The 17103-nt window shown below is 41.0% G+C and overlaps 1 protein-coding gene across 2 annotated transcripts in view; it reads left to right on the top strand.

Moving 5' to 3' along the window:
• The window catches only part of akap1b (A kinase (PRKA) anchor protein 1b), a 37483-nt gene extending 21104 nt beyond the window's left edge, over window positions 1-16379 (top strand). For both annotated transcript variants that reach the window (XM_061280155.1, XM_061280154.1), the window contains 6 exons: window positions 6525-6702; window positions 8433-8583; window positions 10649-10716; window positions 10839-10912; window positions 10993-11058; window positions 13035-16379. In XM_061280155.1, the coding sequence (XP_061136139.1) occupies window positions 6525-6702; window positions 8433-8583; window positions 10649-10716; window positions 10839-10912; window positions 10993-11058; window positions 13035-13097 (600 nt within the window). In that variant the 3' untranslated portion in view covers window positions 13098-16379. The remainder of the gene's footprint in view (window positions 1-6524; window positions 6703-8432; window positions 8584-10648; window positions 10717-10838; window positions 10913-10992; window positions 11059-13034) is intronic.
• The last annotated feature ends 724 nt before the right edge of the window (window positions 16380-17103 follow it).

Raw genomic sequence — 17103 nt, forward strand, 5'->3', positions numbered from 1 at the left:
TGTGATAGATGTGAAAGGGTCTGGAGCAGCCAAGGAGAGCGCTATGCTGCCTGCAACATCATTCAGCATGACCAGTTCGGTGGTGGGTCAGTGATGGTCTGGGGAGGCATTTCCATGGAGGGACGAACAGACCTCTACAGGCTAAAGAACGGCAGTCTGACTGCCATTAGGTATCGGGATGAAATCCTTGCACCCATGGTCGGACCCTACGCTGGTGCAGTAGGTCCTGGGTTCCTCCTGATCCACAATGCCCGGCCACATTGGCAAGAGTATGCAGACAGTATCTGGAGGATGAAGGAATTGACACAATTGAATGGCCCTCACGATCACCTGATCTAAACCTGATAGAACACCTCTGGGACATAATGTTTCGATCCATCAGACGCCGCCAGGTTGCTCCTCAGACTTTACAGGAGCTTGCTGATGCCCTTAGACAGATCTGGGAGGACATCCCACAAGACACCATCTGTCGTCGCATTAGGAGCATGCCGTGACGTTGTCAAGCATGCATACAAGCTCGTGGGGGCCACACAAGATATTTAAAAGAATTTTGAGTTGCAGAAATTTAATTTAGGCAAAATGGACGAGCCTGCTACGTCGTTTTTCCACTTGGATTTTTGGGGTGTCTCTATACTGAGCCCTCTGTAGGCTGAAAACATTTATTTCCATCAAAAGATGTGGCATCCTTTTGTTCCTGAGACATTAAACTGTCCATATCAGTATAGATATCCAACTTTTTTTTTTTTCTCCATTTGAAATCTGTGTTTTCGAAGTATTCCTTTAATTTTTTTCCTTTAAACGCGCGTGCATTTAGGTGACTAACAACAGTCACAACATGATGTGAAAAATGACAAATATTCTCATACATCCCCTGATCTTAAACTCCCAGGAGGTCAAGGAAAAACTCAAAACTCCAGCTAATGGGACGTCAAACGCTGCGCGCTCGCTTCTCTTCCGGGGGGGGGGGGGGGGTGCTAATGGGACATCGAACGCTTCGCTCAAGAGCCGAAGCTTCTTGTGCGGGCCATATTCAATTATGTTTTCAGAATTTGCTGCGGGCCAATAAAAACTGCAGTTTGGAGCCGTAGTTTGGACACCCCTGGTGTAGAGTGTAGACAATTCAAAAATAAAATAAAAAACAAGATCGATAGATAGACACACACTAGGAGTGGGAATCTTAAGGCACCTCACGTTTCGATTACGATTACAATTCAGAGGCTACGATTCGATTATAAAATGATTGATGCATTTTTAATTTATGTATATCAGGGGTGGCCAACCAGTCAGACTAAGAGCCACATTTTTTACCTTGTCATCGCAAAGAGCCACAACATACACATGAACCCCCCCCCCCCCCACACACACACACACACCCCTCTGCTCAGCCAAATTTATTGTGACATTATGTCACGCACCAACATGATAATGACAAATTGACTCCTACAGTACTAAAACCACAGACCAAAGACCACATTTTCAACAATGAACATTGTGTGCATTGTCTCACACAAACTCAACAAATTCCACATACAAAAACATAAGTTTTCACTTACTATGTGTGGCGGGACAGACAATTTTTTTTAGTTTTTCGTTTTCAGGAGAAAAGATTTCAATAACGTCACTGAGGCATTTATTAACAAACTCCACTTCATTGTATGGCTTTTGTACCTATTCTTCTGCCTGACTTTTCAAAGTGTCCAAACTTGTGCTTGCGAAATTCAGTCCCTTTTGCAAAGTCCTTATCGATATTGGCATGAAGTGAGCTGAAGTGGCTCTGAACATTTGAAGCTTTTAAATGCGCTAATGACGTCCGACATATCAGGCAGAATGGCTTGCCATTGCGTTCAACAAAAAACAACTTTAACTCTGTTAAAAACGTCCTGTGTTCATCGTCATATCAAAGTCAAAGTCAAAGTCTGCTTTATTGTCAACATCTTCACATGCCGAGACACACAAAGAGATCGAAATTACGTTTTCCCTATCCCACGGTGACAAAACATATTACACGATAGACATACAAGTAAACAACGCAATATAAAAAACAAGAAGGCACAAACAATAAATAATAAGAGTAACAATAAATAATAAATAAATAGATAACACAACGAATAAAAGCCAGTGTGCATACAGACAGTAAAAGTACAGGACGCTACGCAGAACGGGGAAGCGAGTTCAGGATCCTGACAGCCTGGAGTATGAAGCTGTTTGAGAGTCTGGTGGTGCGGGAGCGCAGGCTTCTGTACCTCTTGCCAGAGGGCAGAAGCTCGAACAAAGCCCAACCGGGGGAGGAATAGCAGACGAGCCCGGCAACGCTTCAGGACGTAGCAGGCCGAGCTCCTTTAATGTTCCCGCATCAAAGTCCAGAACTCGACAAAACTCGCTTTGGCCGATGTCAAGCAGAACCTGCCTGCCGTACTTGTAGTACGACTCAGTACAACGAGACGAACAAAAAAAACTGCCGGACAAACACTCGTTAGACGGACAAAACACCGTTTGGGCGGGACAGAGAGCGGTCGCTGCGTATGCACGCGCCGCCATCTTGAATCGTTTAGCTGTGGATTTTTTCCTTGCCATTTTGGCCGGGTTGGCCACCCCTGGCTTAGTGTCTTGTCAGCTTTTCTGGACCTAATGGGTCCCTATAGTCACAGTCGCCTTGTGTTCATCGTCATATATTCGTTTAGCTGTGCATTTTTTCCTTGCCATTTTGAGAGCGAAATTGACACTCCTCAAATGGGTTTGTCCCTCCTCCTCTGCGGGATTTCGCCTCACGCGCATGCGCGTTTGACCAAAATACCATATTGAACTCAAGCAAAGCAAATACGCACGAAAAACAAACACAAATATTGATATGAACGTAAAAGAGCCGCATGAAACCAGCCAAAGAGACGCATGCGGTTCGCGAGCCGCGGGTTGGCCACCCCTGATGTATATGATGCACTTTTTTCACATTTCCTTTTGTCTCACTGAATGAGCATTCATGACTTGCAGTTCAAAAAACAATGCATTTGTAATAAGAAACAGAGTTGAATTAATTTCCATTATATTTTATTAACCTTTATGGAAATATCCATTGGAATGGAAATGCATGAACATTGGAACTCTAGTGTTCTTGTATAAGAACAGCAGTTGATCCACATGCTCAGATGAGAGTGTGCTGCGTTGTGCAGTGATGTCTCCTGCACTCTTGGATGGGATGTGGCTCTTTGCGGTACAGAGTAAAAAAATGTGGCTCTTAGTCTCTGACCGGTTGGCCACCCCTGTTCTAGGCAAAGGTACTGGCTGCCTCAAGGCTCGTATTTTCCCGCTGACTGCAAGCACGCACCGTTTGCACGCGCTCAGTACAGTGTGTGAGTGGTGCACACTCTCACACGCACACCCTGAGTCACAACCTGTCACTGCCTTAGCCTCCATGATTCTCGTCTCCCGTTATTTGAACAAGAAATACAGCTATTTTGACTATGAAAATGATCCAAATGTATAGGAAACACACCAAAATTGCATTAAAAGCATAGACCACAGGACAGATATTATGTTTTATTATATTATTCATTTTTTAACAACTTATGGTGACAGCTGAGGAAACCATGTTGAGCCCTTTACCGCCCCTATGAGTGCACGTGCCTGCGACTCTGTCTGCATTCAACAGCGATGTTATTTCTGCTTTAGTCGGCTTGTAGAGTGCCGGGACAGCTGTGTCGGTGAAATAGCGTCGGGATGGGATGACGTACCTCGGCTCCGTTGCCTCCATCATTCTCCGAAATCCCCGATTCTCTACAACCGAGTACGGTTGCAAACCCATTGCAATGAATTCCGCGATGCCTTTCATAATTCGCTTGGCCTTTTGCGATGTGTTTGGCAGCTTACTCAGAGCGTCCTCAATTGTTCTCTGGCTGCTAGTAGCAACAGCGGCAGCCGGCTTTCCCACCTCCTCTGTAGGGTGGAATTGTGCTGTGGGACTTCTCATATTTGTTGTGTTGTCAAAGTATTTTATTTTAGTGCGACAAATCTTGCATACAACGTAGCTTTTGTCCAATTAATTTCCTCCGTCAACATTGTAGAATCCAAAATGATTCCACACGTCTGCTTTTAGACTTTTAGGAGCAGGTCGGATCTCTCGGCGAAGTGGGTTGAATATCTCAGGGTCAGCCATGTTTGTTAGTTTTTTTCTGGAGTGTACTGCGGAAGTGTGCTGAGTGTGCCACTGTGCTCATGGTCTGTTCCACATAGCGTCTCGGAAAATGCGCTTACTGTATTTGTTCCGCTTTACTTGGCATATTTATAAATAATCGGAATTTGGATGTTTGTGAATTGTTCTCGATTCTTCCACAGCCGAATCGCGATTAAGAATCGGAAAATTTCCCCACCTCTAATACACACAGTATCTCACAAAAGTGAGTACACCCCTCTCATTTCTGCAATGTTTTAATTATATCTTATGATATCCTGCCATAACCAAATTTTAATTTATCTCTCGTCAATTAATGCTTAAAATTGATTTATTTTTTAGTAATAATGCATATACCGTATTTATTCTAATGATTTTAATAATCGCCCAGTTTGTGTTAGCGATGACATAAATAGAAAACATTGATACCTCTAATTATCGCCCATGTTGCTAAAATTGCTGCGATTGGCCATTGCGCGCGGCTGTTCCGATCGGCCATTGCATGCGATCTTTCTGATCAACCATTGCGCGCGGTCGTTGCTCGCCGCCGTTTCGATCGGCCATTGCGCGTGGTCATTGAGCTCCTGTTGGATCGCCGCTGTGGGAATGTCGCCCTCCGGCCAAAGCCCAAAAGTAAATGAATGGGCCTACGTACGTTGTGTAATTTCAACCGAGAGGTGTGCAACTTAGGAGCGGCCATTGTGGTCAGCCGTTGTGGTCGGCCATTGCGTGCGGTCGTTGCGCGCGGCAACTCCGATTGGCCATTGCAGTTTCAACCGAGAGGAAGTGTGCGGCCGTTGCGCGCCGCCGTTGGATCGGCCATTGCGAGTGGCCGTTCCAATCGGCCATTGCGCGCAGTCGTTGCTGCGTTCCTTAAGAACACCAGTGAGACGCAGGTATTGCATCTACATACGTAAGGAAAATATACGTATTATCGCCCATTTCAGTGCCCCTTGCCGACCGAACAAAAAGTGTTCTCTATCAATTGCCCACCCCCCTGTTGGCCATAAACCTTCTCTAATTATCGCCCTGGGCGATAATTAGAATAAATTGTGTGGGGGTGGGGTGCGTTCGTGCATGGGTGCTGTTAGGGTGGTGCTCACTCTAACTTATGTTGCAAGAACCACACAGGAGTCAAGCAAGTCATTTCAAACACCTGCAGGCGGAGAGTCCTTTCATAGCTGTGCTTACAGCGATGGTCGAATGGAGGTCTGACTCAGGCCTTTTCAGGTGCATATTTATTGAGAGAAACAGAGTGGGGTTGAAAGTGGGGGTGTGGGAACACACAGGATAGGGTGAAGCCGGTCCCCTGCTGATCAAAGCATAGCAGGGGGCCTTTTACGACGTTCTGTAAACAAAGCAACTTTGATTGCTTCCTCTGCAGCTAGTCAATAAGTTGAAAAGATCTTAGCACTTTGATCTACTACTTTTGTTAAGACAGGACAAGCTGGTTAAATTATTACAGGTTACATTCCAACATAATCATACGATAAAGATATTCTGCAAACCCTAACAGGTGCGTGCGTGCGTGCGTGGGTGGGTGCTTGCGTGCGCACTATCTGGACGGACGGACACACAGCTGGCCAAAGGTGTGTGTCTGCATGCACGCGCGTATGTGTGTATGTATGTATATATACCGTAAATTCCGGACTATAAGCCGCGACTTGTTTCCAAAATTTTGAACCCTGCGGCTTATAGTCAGGTGCGGCTTATATAAGGATTTTTTTCGTGATTTTTGTGATGACTTGATCACTTTTATACACTGCGGTATCTTGAAGAAAAAAACAACAACAAAAATACTATTTTGAAACACTACTATGGCTGCTGCTTATCCTGGCTGTGTTGCTTGTGACTATTATGAGCTTTAGTAGGAATGCACGCTAGGTGACCTGCGTCAAAGGGCTCTAAACCCTTCGTCACAGGCAGTGTTTAGAAAGACATGTTAAAGTATGTTATTAAAACTTTAAAAAGGCTTTCTGTGAACGGTCTTTCCTTGTAAAAAGACGCGTGTGCACGTGCGGCTTATAGTCCGGTGCGGCTTGTATAAGAAAAAAACTAAAATATCCCCCAATTTTAGCTGGTGCGGCATATAGTCCAGTGTGGCTTATAGTCCGGAATTTACGGTATATATATAGATCCATATATATATATATATATATATATACACACGCGCGCGCGCACCCACACACACACACACACACACACCTTTGGCCAGCTGTGTGTGTGTCCGTCCGTCCAGATAATCCTTTTTGTAATCGTTGTGAAAAAACGTGGTTGACTGCAAACATTGAAGCCAATAAAGTTTTGTTCAAGCGCTCCAATTTTTACTTTGCTTTTATTTTTGTCATTTGTCCTCTAGCTGCTCCTGCCCAGTGGTGTGACAGTTGAAGTGATTGTGGTGAATATTGTATCAGCCGGGCACGTCTTTGTCCAGCAGCACACCCATCCTACTTACCATGCCCTAAGAAGCCTTGACCAGCAGATGTTCTTGTGCTACTCCCAGCCAGGCACACCCACCCTTCCTTCTCCAGCTGAAGGTAACTATACCTGTAAAGAAAAATATTGTCTAGACCAATTTGGACCGGAGGGCTGAAACAGGAGCAGATGGACGTAGTGTTTGTGTGAAGTAATATAAGCGACCTGTAAAGGTCATTGCATAAAGGATTTTGGCCTTAAGTAGGTAGTAAAGCATGGATATAAATAGATGGATATAAATATGGATGGAAATAAGTTTTTTTGAAAACAAATGCATTTATTAACAGAATTAAAAATAAAAATAAAAAATCACTAAGAAACTGCTATCAGTAATACTCATAAAATACGACACTGTTATTATGAATAACAGTCTCCATCACTTCAGTGCCTACAGGTCAGATTAATGAAAGATGTTTATCTTATGAGATCACATCAAACGGCAAACATTCTGACCAAATATATCATCTTGAAGAATCGGTGAAAGCATACATCCAAATAAAGTAATCAAAACGGCAACACGGTGAGGGGTATCTGAAAATCAGAGCAGAGTTTTAACTCACAAACACCTGGTAACAGAGGTGAGGAAACGGGAAACACTTCCTTAAAGTAAGCCTTAAGAACTTTACAGGTTAAGATTAGTCGCAAACAGGTGGTGCATCAATGTCCTTGAGTATCCTGCATGGTTTGAAAATGAGAATGGTCGCTAGTTTCAATCCCTGCTATGTGTAGAAATCATATTCAAAATGCATTTTTTAAAACAAACTTGAGAGCCTCACCTTCATTTTCAGTGGACTCCGGTCCGAACCAGTTGTTGGTCTCCCTTTTTTGCTAGTGCGTCATAGTTTGGAGTAAAATTTGTTGTGGCAATTCATAGGAGAGATCCGAGGTGTTGGTCCGTTTACCTCGATCTGTGACGGGTTGATGTTGATGTGGCTGAACGTCACGTCGCGTACGTCGAGCCAAATTGGCCACTCTTTTTTTTTAAACACTCGGCACTGTGTCCACCTTGCTTTTCCTTGGGCGACTCATTTTAATAGAAGGATTCCAGGGGAAGGTTTGTGGGTGGCTTTAGCGTAAAACTGTATCTGAAAGCTCACCGCGCGAATTACAAGAATGCTGTCGTCACAGCCCACGCTCTAAATTCGGGACTGATACAAATAGAGCGCGAGTGCGCCATGTCCGTACTACTGAGTACGTACACGCACTTGTGAGGGTGCACCGAGCTTTCTGACGCGGCTTCCGGTAGTAAATGCGCAGGCGAGCGGTTCCCCATCTACTGGGGAAACGCAGTCATTGCAGGCAAAACGACCAAAAAAAAGTTTAATAATACAATTTATTCAGGGTTGGCGGGCCGGATTAAACGGTCCCGTGGGCCGGATGTGGCCCGCGGGCCGTAGTTTGCCCACCACTGGTCTAGACCCACCCTTTGCAAAGTATTGGCCACAGTCTCTGATTGGTGTCATAGTGTTAGGCTTGGTTCATACAGCAGGCAAATGCGACGCAAATTGGATTACCATATTTTTCGCACTATAAATCGCTCCGGAGTACAAGTCGCACCAGCCATAAAATGCATAATAAAGAAGAAAAACGCACGTATAAGCCGCACCGGAGTACAAGTCACATGAATAGGCAACGACAGGCTAAACAATAAGGTATGCTAACGTTACATAAACACAAACGAGGAACTGAGAACGTTCCTGACGTAACATGTTAAGAGTTATTCAAATAACTCCCTCACTGTTTCGTGCGTTTACATATATTAACACATGGTCTCTCTTTCTTCATCATCTAGTTGGTGTGATATGTGCAGCTCCAGCAGTGGAAGGAGCCTGGTGGAGGGCTCAGGTCATCACCTTCTATAAAGAATCAAATGAGGTGGAAATAAGATACGTTGATTATGGTGGCTATGACAGAGTGAAGATTGACTCATTACGGCAAATAAGGTATGGCTATATGTAAGAAGTACTGTTTAATGGCCTTTGTCAACACAGCATTGCATTTTTAGATTAAGCTTCTTCGATGAATAAAGAAAACTTAAAGCAAAGCAGTGCTGCAGTCCTTTCACATAAGCTAGCGATGGCTCGCCTTGCGTTGTGAAAGAGGTACAGTTCTTTCATTAGTGTATTGGCCCAGGGTTTCTTTACCAGGTTTTGCTTTATATTTACCACATAAAGGACAATAATTGTCTTGCTGATATTCAATAAATTAATCAATCCGTTTACCATTGAGGACAATAAATGATGAATGAGCAGTTTGAATAGTCAGACTTGTATAGTACTAGAATGTGCAGATTTGGATAGCGCTGTCAACACCATACCTTGCCCAAAACATTTTAAAAACTCAGACATTCAATTATTTTAAAACATATTAATATATTGAAAACGTCTTCCTATGCCACCGTAAAGAAGACAAAGAAAATGAAGAACACAAACAAGTAGGGGTGTAAATCGCGGGTTTTATCACGATACGATATCATATCGATATAAAGAACTACGATACGATATTTGCCGATATCTTAAAGCCTGCTGCGATTCATTCACGATATATCGCGATATAGTGCTCTACGATCGATTTTCTTTTTTTTAACAAAAAATATAGAACAATATCCTGATTTATAACAATTCATACGCAAAATCAACAAGGTACTGCAAACTCTTTATTTAGGAAATTACAAGAGTATTGTAGTATACAAAGTGCTTACTTTAACACTGAACTTCGATGTCGTGGTTTTTCTTTAGATGTGCGGCGAGATTTGTGCTCCCTGAATATTTGATCACCGCATGGCAGGATTTACAAACTGCACGTGTGTCTTGTCCGTTGAGCCATCTTTTCTTTGGAATCCAAAGTGCTTCCAAACGAATGCCTTGAAGCCTAAAGGGGAGCAAATTTCCTCGTCTTTTTGGACACTAGCCATAGCACCAGCCCAGGAGCCGCGTACTAGTTGTCGCCTCCCCTTTCGCGTGCGTGCTCTGCTCACAACAAAGCCGGGCGCACTGCTCCCGGAAAAAGGATGCAAGCAACAATGAACTGGATTTCAAAATAAAGTCGCGTCTAATGTCCGAGGTCAAACACGGCGATATTAATCGATGTTTACCTTTAGCATCGATGCCAATAAATCGTAGAGCATTATCTCGATTAATCGATGTGTATCGATGTATCGTTACACCCCTACAAACAAGGACGCAAAGAAGATAAAACTAGTATCAGCCATCCAGCTATGATACAAGCCACATGTCGAAATATAATCAGGGCTTTAACAAAGAAACCATCAAGTAAAATCAGTGGCCGCCAGCCCACATCGTAAATTTTAAGTTAAAAATAGCTTACCGTATTTTCCGCACCATAAAGCACACTTAAAAGCCTTTCGTTTTTGTAAAACAATGAAGGTGCGCCTCTAACTAAGGTGCCCCTTTTGTGTGGACCAAATTCCAAAATCTGTAAAGTTCTTTTGTGTGGCTTCCGTAATATGTATACAGGCGTAATATGAAGACCCGATGAACCAATCACAGGACTAGACGAAACATGTAGAGGAGTACGTAGTTCCTCCGCCATTGTGCAAATATGTAAAGTTGTTTTGTGTGACACAGACGGAGGTCCCTAATCAGAATCAGCTTTATTGGCCAAGTTTGTGCATGACAAACAAGGAATTTGACTCTGGTTAATCTCAGTCTCTGTACAACGTATACATGCCTAACGACATTTAAGTGGCAAGAACAGGATATTATTGCAAAAATCTAATTTATTCGACACAAGACTTATTTTGGTACATTATATGGCTCCTTTATTCATGTGTTATTTAATGATAAATGGTGTGCACATAGCGCTTTATTTATACCATATGGTGCCCAAAGCGCTTCAAGAAGATTACCAGTATATATTCTACCTTCATCTCATCCGCATTGTATAAAGGGACTGCAGGATTATAGCAAGATCTTTGCTTGTTGCCCTAATGCTTACAAACATGTTTAGTGTGACAGCGTTCAACACATTGATGCCTTTGTCTTTTAGGTCTGATTTTGTAACATTACCGTTTCAAGGGGCTGAAGTATTGCTTGACAATGTCGCTCCCCTCCCAGGTACACTGTTTTGACACAAGTTTATGCATAACACATGGTTCTCTGGTACAGTTTATTCCTTATTTCAAATGGATTGCATTCATTTTCTTTCCTAATGCATACTTACTGTATGATTCTATCAGGAGAGGATCGTTTTTCGTCCGGGGCCACATCAGCGCTCGAAGAGATGACAAGAGGAGTTGCATTGCTTGCCCAAGTAGGCCTTTGTCAGTAATCTCCCCCAGACTGATAGTTAAATGTCACTAACTGGCAATATCTTTGTCTTGTATTTTAAAGGTCTCAAATTATGATAACAGTACTGGCCTCCCATTGGTTCATCTGTGGAACATGGTGGAAGAAGACGTAAGACACCACAATTACTAAATTACGAGTTGTTCGATTAACTGTATGTGTGTTTCTACTGTATAGTACAACTACCATGACCATTTTTTTTTTTTTTTTAGAATTGATTATGCTATTGTATTCCATTAAATAATCACATAAAAATGTTTGGCATTTAAGTGTATTGTAAACACATTTTCAATTACTTTATTATTGAATGCTTAAACAAAGCCAAACAAACAACACATGAAACAATATCACATGAGAGGAAGTGATGGTATACTTTTACAGTTTTTGAAACTGACTTTCTTAGGTTCTCGGTAATGCGAAAAGCTCGTCTACCAGGCTTCAGGTTCAACTACAGTGGGGCAAAGAAGTATTTAGTCAGCCACCAAATTGTGCAAGTTCTCCCACTTACAAGATGAGAGATGCCTATAATTTTCATCATAGGTACGCTTCAATATTGAGAGACAAAATGGGGAAAAAGATCCAGAAAATCACATTGTCTGCCTTTTTAAAAAAAATATTTGCAAATGATGGTGGAAAATAAGTATTTGGTCATTAATGGCCTCGATCTGGGGCTCGATGTGAGATCGCACCCCGCAGTGTCAAAATGATCATGAGAACGGTGAACAAAAATCCCTGAACCACACAGGGACCTAATGAATGACCTGGAGAGAGCTGGGACCAAAGTAACACACAACGTCGCCAGGGACTCAAATCCTGGAGTGTCAGACATGTCCAGGCCCGTCTGAAGTTTGCTCGAGCGCATTTGGATGATCTGGAAGAAAATTGGGAGAATGTCATATGGAATGTCATAAATTCTTTAAAAATCAGAGAATGTGATTAGCTGGATTTTTAAATTTATTTTGTCTCTCATAGTTGTGATAATAGTGTACCTATTATGAAATTTACAGCCATCTCTCATCTTGTAAGTGGTAGAACTTGCACAATTGGTGGCTGACTAAATACTTTTTTGCCCCACTGTACATGTCATTTACAGGTTATTCTTGCTAACAACAACTTTGTAACTTTCCCTTTGTTCCCCAAAGTAAAAAAAAAGGTGTTTGCAAATGTCATATTTCGATTAAACAATAGACAGTTTGCCCTATGAGAGACTACAGAAATCAAATTATTTATTTTTTAAATATCAGATGATTTGAACAATTTTAAGATAAACAATGGCTCTCAATGAGTATTTAATTCTCAAATTAATTGTCGATTAATTTGATAATCGAGCGTTGGTTAGTGTTGTGGTTAAAATTTCACAACTTTTATTTTTAGTAGAGTTTGTTTCTTTATCATTTTTTCATCAAAAGTACCTTAAAAAGGATCCTCACAGTATACAAATTGAAATTTGGAGGCCATTTAGAGTATTTGAAGGAAGGGTGTTGTTAACCAAATGGACCCAATAAAAAGGTGTTTTTAAATTGTATTACATTGTACAATTTGGCCAACGAATGCTAGCAAAAGTGGCCGTTTCACTTTTGGGCTTTCAATGAGACGTAAAAACAATGATATTAGTCTAGACCAGGGGTGTCAAACTCATTTTTTTCACGGGCCGCATTGTAGTCATAGCTTCTTTCGGAGGGCCATTATGACTGTCAACCCAAATAAATGTATGAGCACCTCATATTATATACAGTAAAAGCTACAAAACAAATAACTCGTTTTCAAATCAGACAAGTAAAAACTGGTCAAATATTTAAAAAAAAGATATTAAAAGTGAAGACAATTTGCAATTCTAGGAATGACACACGAATTTGATGCACAATTTGTCTTCGCGGGCCACATAAAATGTGGCGGGCGGTATCTGGCCCCCGGGCCTTGAGTTTGACACCTGTGGTCGAGATAAAAAAAGCTCCAGAAAGAATGTAAGAATAACGTAAACATGAAGGTTTATACTGACCTTCAGTTATACAGTTTAGCATTCACTTTAGTATATGATGTATGCTTTCTAAGAAGTAAGTCTAACCAAGGTAATTTCTCTCTTTCAGGTTATTTCTATAAACCGCACATTGGCTGAGAGAGGCTTGGGTGTATGGGTTGATGGATTTTGAGCCATTGTCTGTTAAAGACAATTCACTGGATGATTTTTGTTTTGTTTTGTTTTTCTCGTCCTGTTGTTGTTTGTTTCCTTTAAAAAGACATTAAAATATTTTTCTGGCATAGTCTTTGAGAGCAACACTGCTTCAAAATAAGACAAACCTTTTTGGGTCATTCACAAATGAAAGGAAGAGGAACCTTGTACATGAAAAAAGGGTCCATATTGTAATTTAAAGATCAACCAATTTTTTTTTTTTTTTCTCTCCCCCAACTTTACCTTTTTGCACTGGGCTTTTGGACATTGTATTTTAATCATCATGCTGTGTGGGCTCATGAGACGTATGTCAGACTATGTAGGCACGTGAACTGTAATTACCAACTCTGACAGCTATAGGTCAGTAAATTTCAAAATTGTTTGGATAAACGTTTTTTGTTTAGTCCAACTATAAGGATAATGCGATGATGTTGCTAAGTCCAAGGGTGAGTCGATAGCAAGCAGTCAAAGTCTGAGAACGGTCACCTGGCGACCAACAACAGTGCCGCCAGCTTAGACGAAAGCACAAGCTGGTTGTCCTACCGTAACATTATTCTGCCAACTTGTATGACCACAAAATGCTGTTCTCTGTAGATTTGAGCTGCAAGCTCGCTGCAGACTATCAAAGAAGCTCTTTTATTCTAATCACCCCCGGCCCCCTTAATTCGATGACAACACCACCAAAACCTAGTTTTGTTTCGTTTTAAGAAAGTAGTGGTTGTGCGTGTGGTTGTGTGTCCGTGTGTGTGCGTGCACACGGTAATTATCGGAGTGCGCCAACATTCTGATATTAGTTACATTCTGATAATATTAGTTGAAAATTGTTATCAAAAGTGGCAAAATTGTAGAATTAACCTTTAAAGTGAAACAAAGGTCTTGTGCATAACTTCATTAACATCACCAGAAAAATTAAGTAAAGCACAAATTTCATATAATAGCAGATTGGAAAACACTACATGAGGATTATTATACAATTTGACTTACCCTATTTTTCAGACTAAAAGTCGCTCCGGAGTACAAGTCGCATCAACCATAAAATGCACAATAAAGGGGAAAAAACATATATGTCGCACTGGAAGATAACTCGCATTTTGGGGTAAATTTATTCGACAAAATCCAACACCAAGAACAGGCCCATATGACGATATATAAATTATAGATCAAATAACTATTATATAAACAATATTATCAAACCATCTGTGTCACTCATAATCATTAAATAAATCGATCGTCCTTTATGTAAACAATGTCGCGTGTGTGCCACGCCGCCAGACTCGTCGTCAGTTGCATTTCAAATTATTCCACAGGCCCGCTCGTATATTTATAAACAACAATTTTATCAAAAAAATCTCTGTCACTCCAAGTCATTAAATTCTGTAATCGAGTCCTTTGTCCTTGATGTAAACAACGCCGCGTGTGCGCCGCTGACATCAGTTGCAGTTCAAATTACAGTAATCCCTTGCTACATCGCGGTTCGTTTATTGCGGGTTCACTACATTGCGGATTTTTGAATTTTGAAAATTTGTGAATAATTTCACATACAAGTCGCTCCTGAGTATAAGTCTCCCTCCCCCACCCAAACTATGAAAAGAACCGCGACTTATAGTCCGAAAAATAGAGTACTTGACAATAGAATTCAAATTTGATAAGTGATCTGCTTAGTTGAACTTCAAGATCTTAACAGGTTATAGTCAATTAGTGATATAATTCTGAATGTGCGACACTACTATTCATAATTGACTTTCTGTGGTCTGTATTACTGTACCTGAATGCAAGATTTATAAATTTATTGTGGCTGACAGGGTTAATTGGATTAAAACAAGGTTTCTTATTTTGACTTTTGAATGTCAAGTTCTCTCTCTCCCTTTTTTGTTTGTTTGTTTGTTTTCTTCAATAGAAAACCTAACCATGAAATTACACTACTTAAAGACAACTTATATCAAGGATGCGCTGAGGTAAACAGTAATGACAAGGGAATGAGAATGACATAGTGGGAATTTTAACAGCTGGTTTTATCAAACAAAACACTATTCCAATTTACCTATAATTGGACATCGTGGAAATTTCAACAGCTTTTTTTTATTTTTATCAAACAAAACTATCTCAATTTACCAATATACGTATGTATATATTTTTAGAAGTGTTTGCTAAATGTTGCCCTTCGAAATCCTATCTAGTCTGTGTAGTCTTTCTTTTCTGAGTGCGTGTGACTGAGCATGACTGAGTGAGGAAGCACGTAGGAGAGAGTGAGTGAAAATTCAAACCGAAACTGGGATCCGTGCACATTGCAAAGGAGTACTTAAAACACAGATTTCAGAGTTTTTGTTTGTTTTAACTTTTTGGTAACTGAAATGTAGTCCCATCTTTTTTTTGTTAAAGTTAAAAGTTAAAGTGAAATGATCGTCACACACACATCTGGGTGTGGTGAAATTTGTCCTCTGCATTCAACCCATCCCCATGGGATTTTAATCCATCCCCTGGGGGAGAGGGGAGCAGTGAGTAGCAGCGGTGCCGCGCTCGGGAATCATTTGGTGATCTAACCCCCCAAATCCAACCCTTAATGCTGAGTGCCAAGCAGGGAGGCAATGGGTCCCATTTTTATAGTCTTTGGTATGAGGCCGGGGTTTGAACCCACAAGCTTCCAGTCTCAGGGCGGACACTCTACCACTAGGCCACTGAGCTGTGAGTTGAGGCACATATTGGGAATATGAAGGTGCCTCGGTAATTAATCTGCAACGTCAATGTGGTGAATCAGTGTACATGCAGACAGCTTTTGGTGGGTTTGAGTGTAACGGCTTTTAGTCCTCCCAGGAGCCTGTCCTCTTATCTGTATCCTCAATTATATAGTAAATACTGTAGATGTCTTCTCCTGTGATGCAAATTAACTTCCACCACACCTGAATACTTACTTTGTTCTATGTAAATAAGATACGACTATTTTCTATAACACTGAGAAAGAGTGGTATTCGAAGGGGATGACGGGTATTTATTGCTATTTGGTCTGTTCTGGGTCATTTTGCCTCAACCTTTCACTCACCCCTATTTTTTTTTGAAGTTGTGTGACTGTTATTTGGGGGTGGATGCGGGGGTTGTTGTTTTTGAATTGCTAAACAAGTCTCCATTGGGATATTTGAAAGTACTGTGCCCATAAGATTTAACATGTACAGATGAAGTTTTTGCTAGGCTCATCTTCATTTTGATTGTACTGTAAAGATCTATTAGGGAAAAAAACAATAAAGGCTGTTTAAAGTGTATATATTAATTTGTTTCCATGTGGTAATTATTTTCATACACAAAGTAACCTGATGCGGGAACAGTAAAAAAACGCATCTTAGTATTAAAAAGAAGAAAGCTTAACATCACCTAATATCACAAATCTGTAATCTATTGTCACCAACATTTTTGTGGGCATCTCAATTTATACTGACTTAAACCTCTGAGGTTTTGTGGACATAAGTATTTTCCTCTCAATAGATCTCACTATAGAGAAAAGCTTAACATGGCATGACATCAGAAACTTGACCAGTTGTCACAAATTAATGTGTACTTATGGTCAGGGGAGACCGTGCCTCCCCTGCCATCATGAAAAGGGGAAAAAAGCTAATTCAATTGTCATATTCATCAAATTGTTTTTATAATAAACTTTATAATATACTGTGTATAATGCGCAAAATTCAACTCATTTATTGTCCTAAAATCTGGGGTGCGCATTATACATGGGTACAATTTTTTTAATTTTTTTTTTTTTTTTTTTTAAGAAAATCATGGTACAACAAAACCAACAACAGGACTGACCGACAAAGTCGTGGAACAAAAAGACATTACCAAAGACAGGAACAGAAACCAAACAGACATCATGACAGTAACACATGCAATGATCCGACAGTGAGCGAGGGGCAGACAGGACTTAAATACAAAACACGTTACATTGATTGAGGTGACACAGGAAGAGAGGGGCGACGCGAACAGAAACTATGGCAACCTAG

The sequence above is a fragment of the Syngnathus typhle genome, linkage group LG6 (assembly GCF_033458585.1).
Source record: "Syngnathus typhle isolate RoL2023-S1 ecotype Sweden linkage group LG6, RoL_Styp_1.0, whole genome shotgun sequence".
Classification (NCBI taxonomy): Eukaryota; Metazoa; Chordata; class Actinopteri; order Syngnathiformes; family Syngnathidae; genus Syngnathus; species Syngnathus typhle.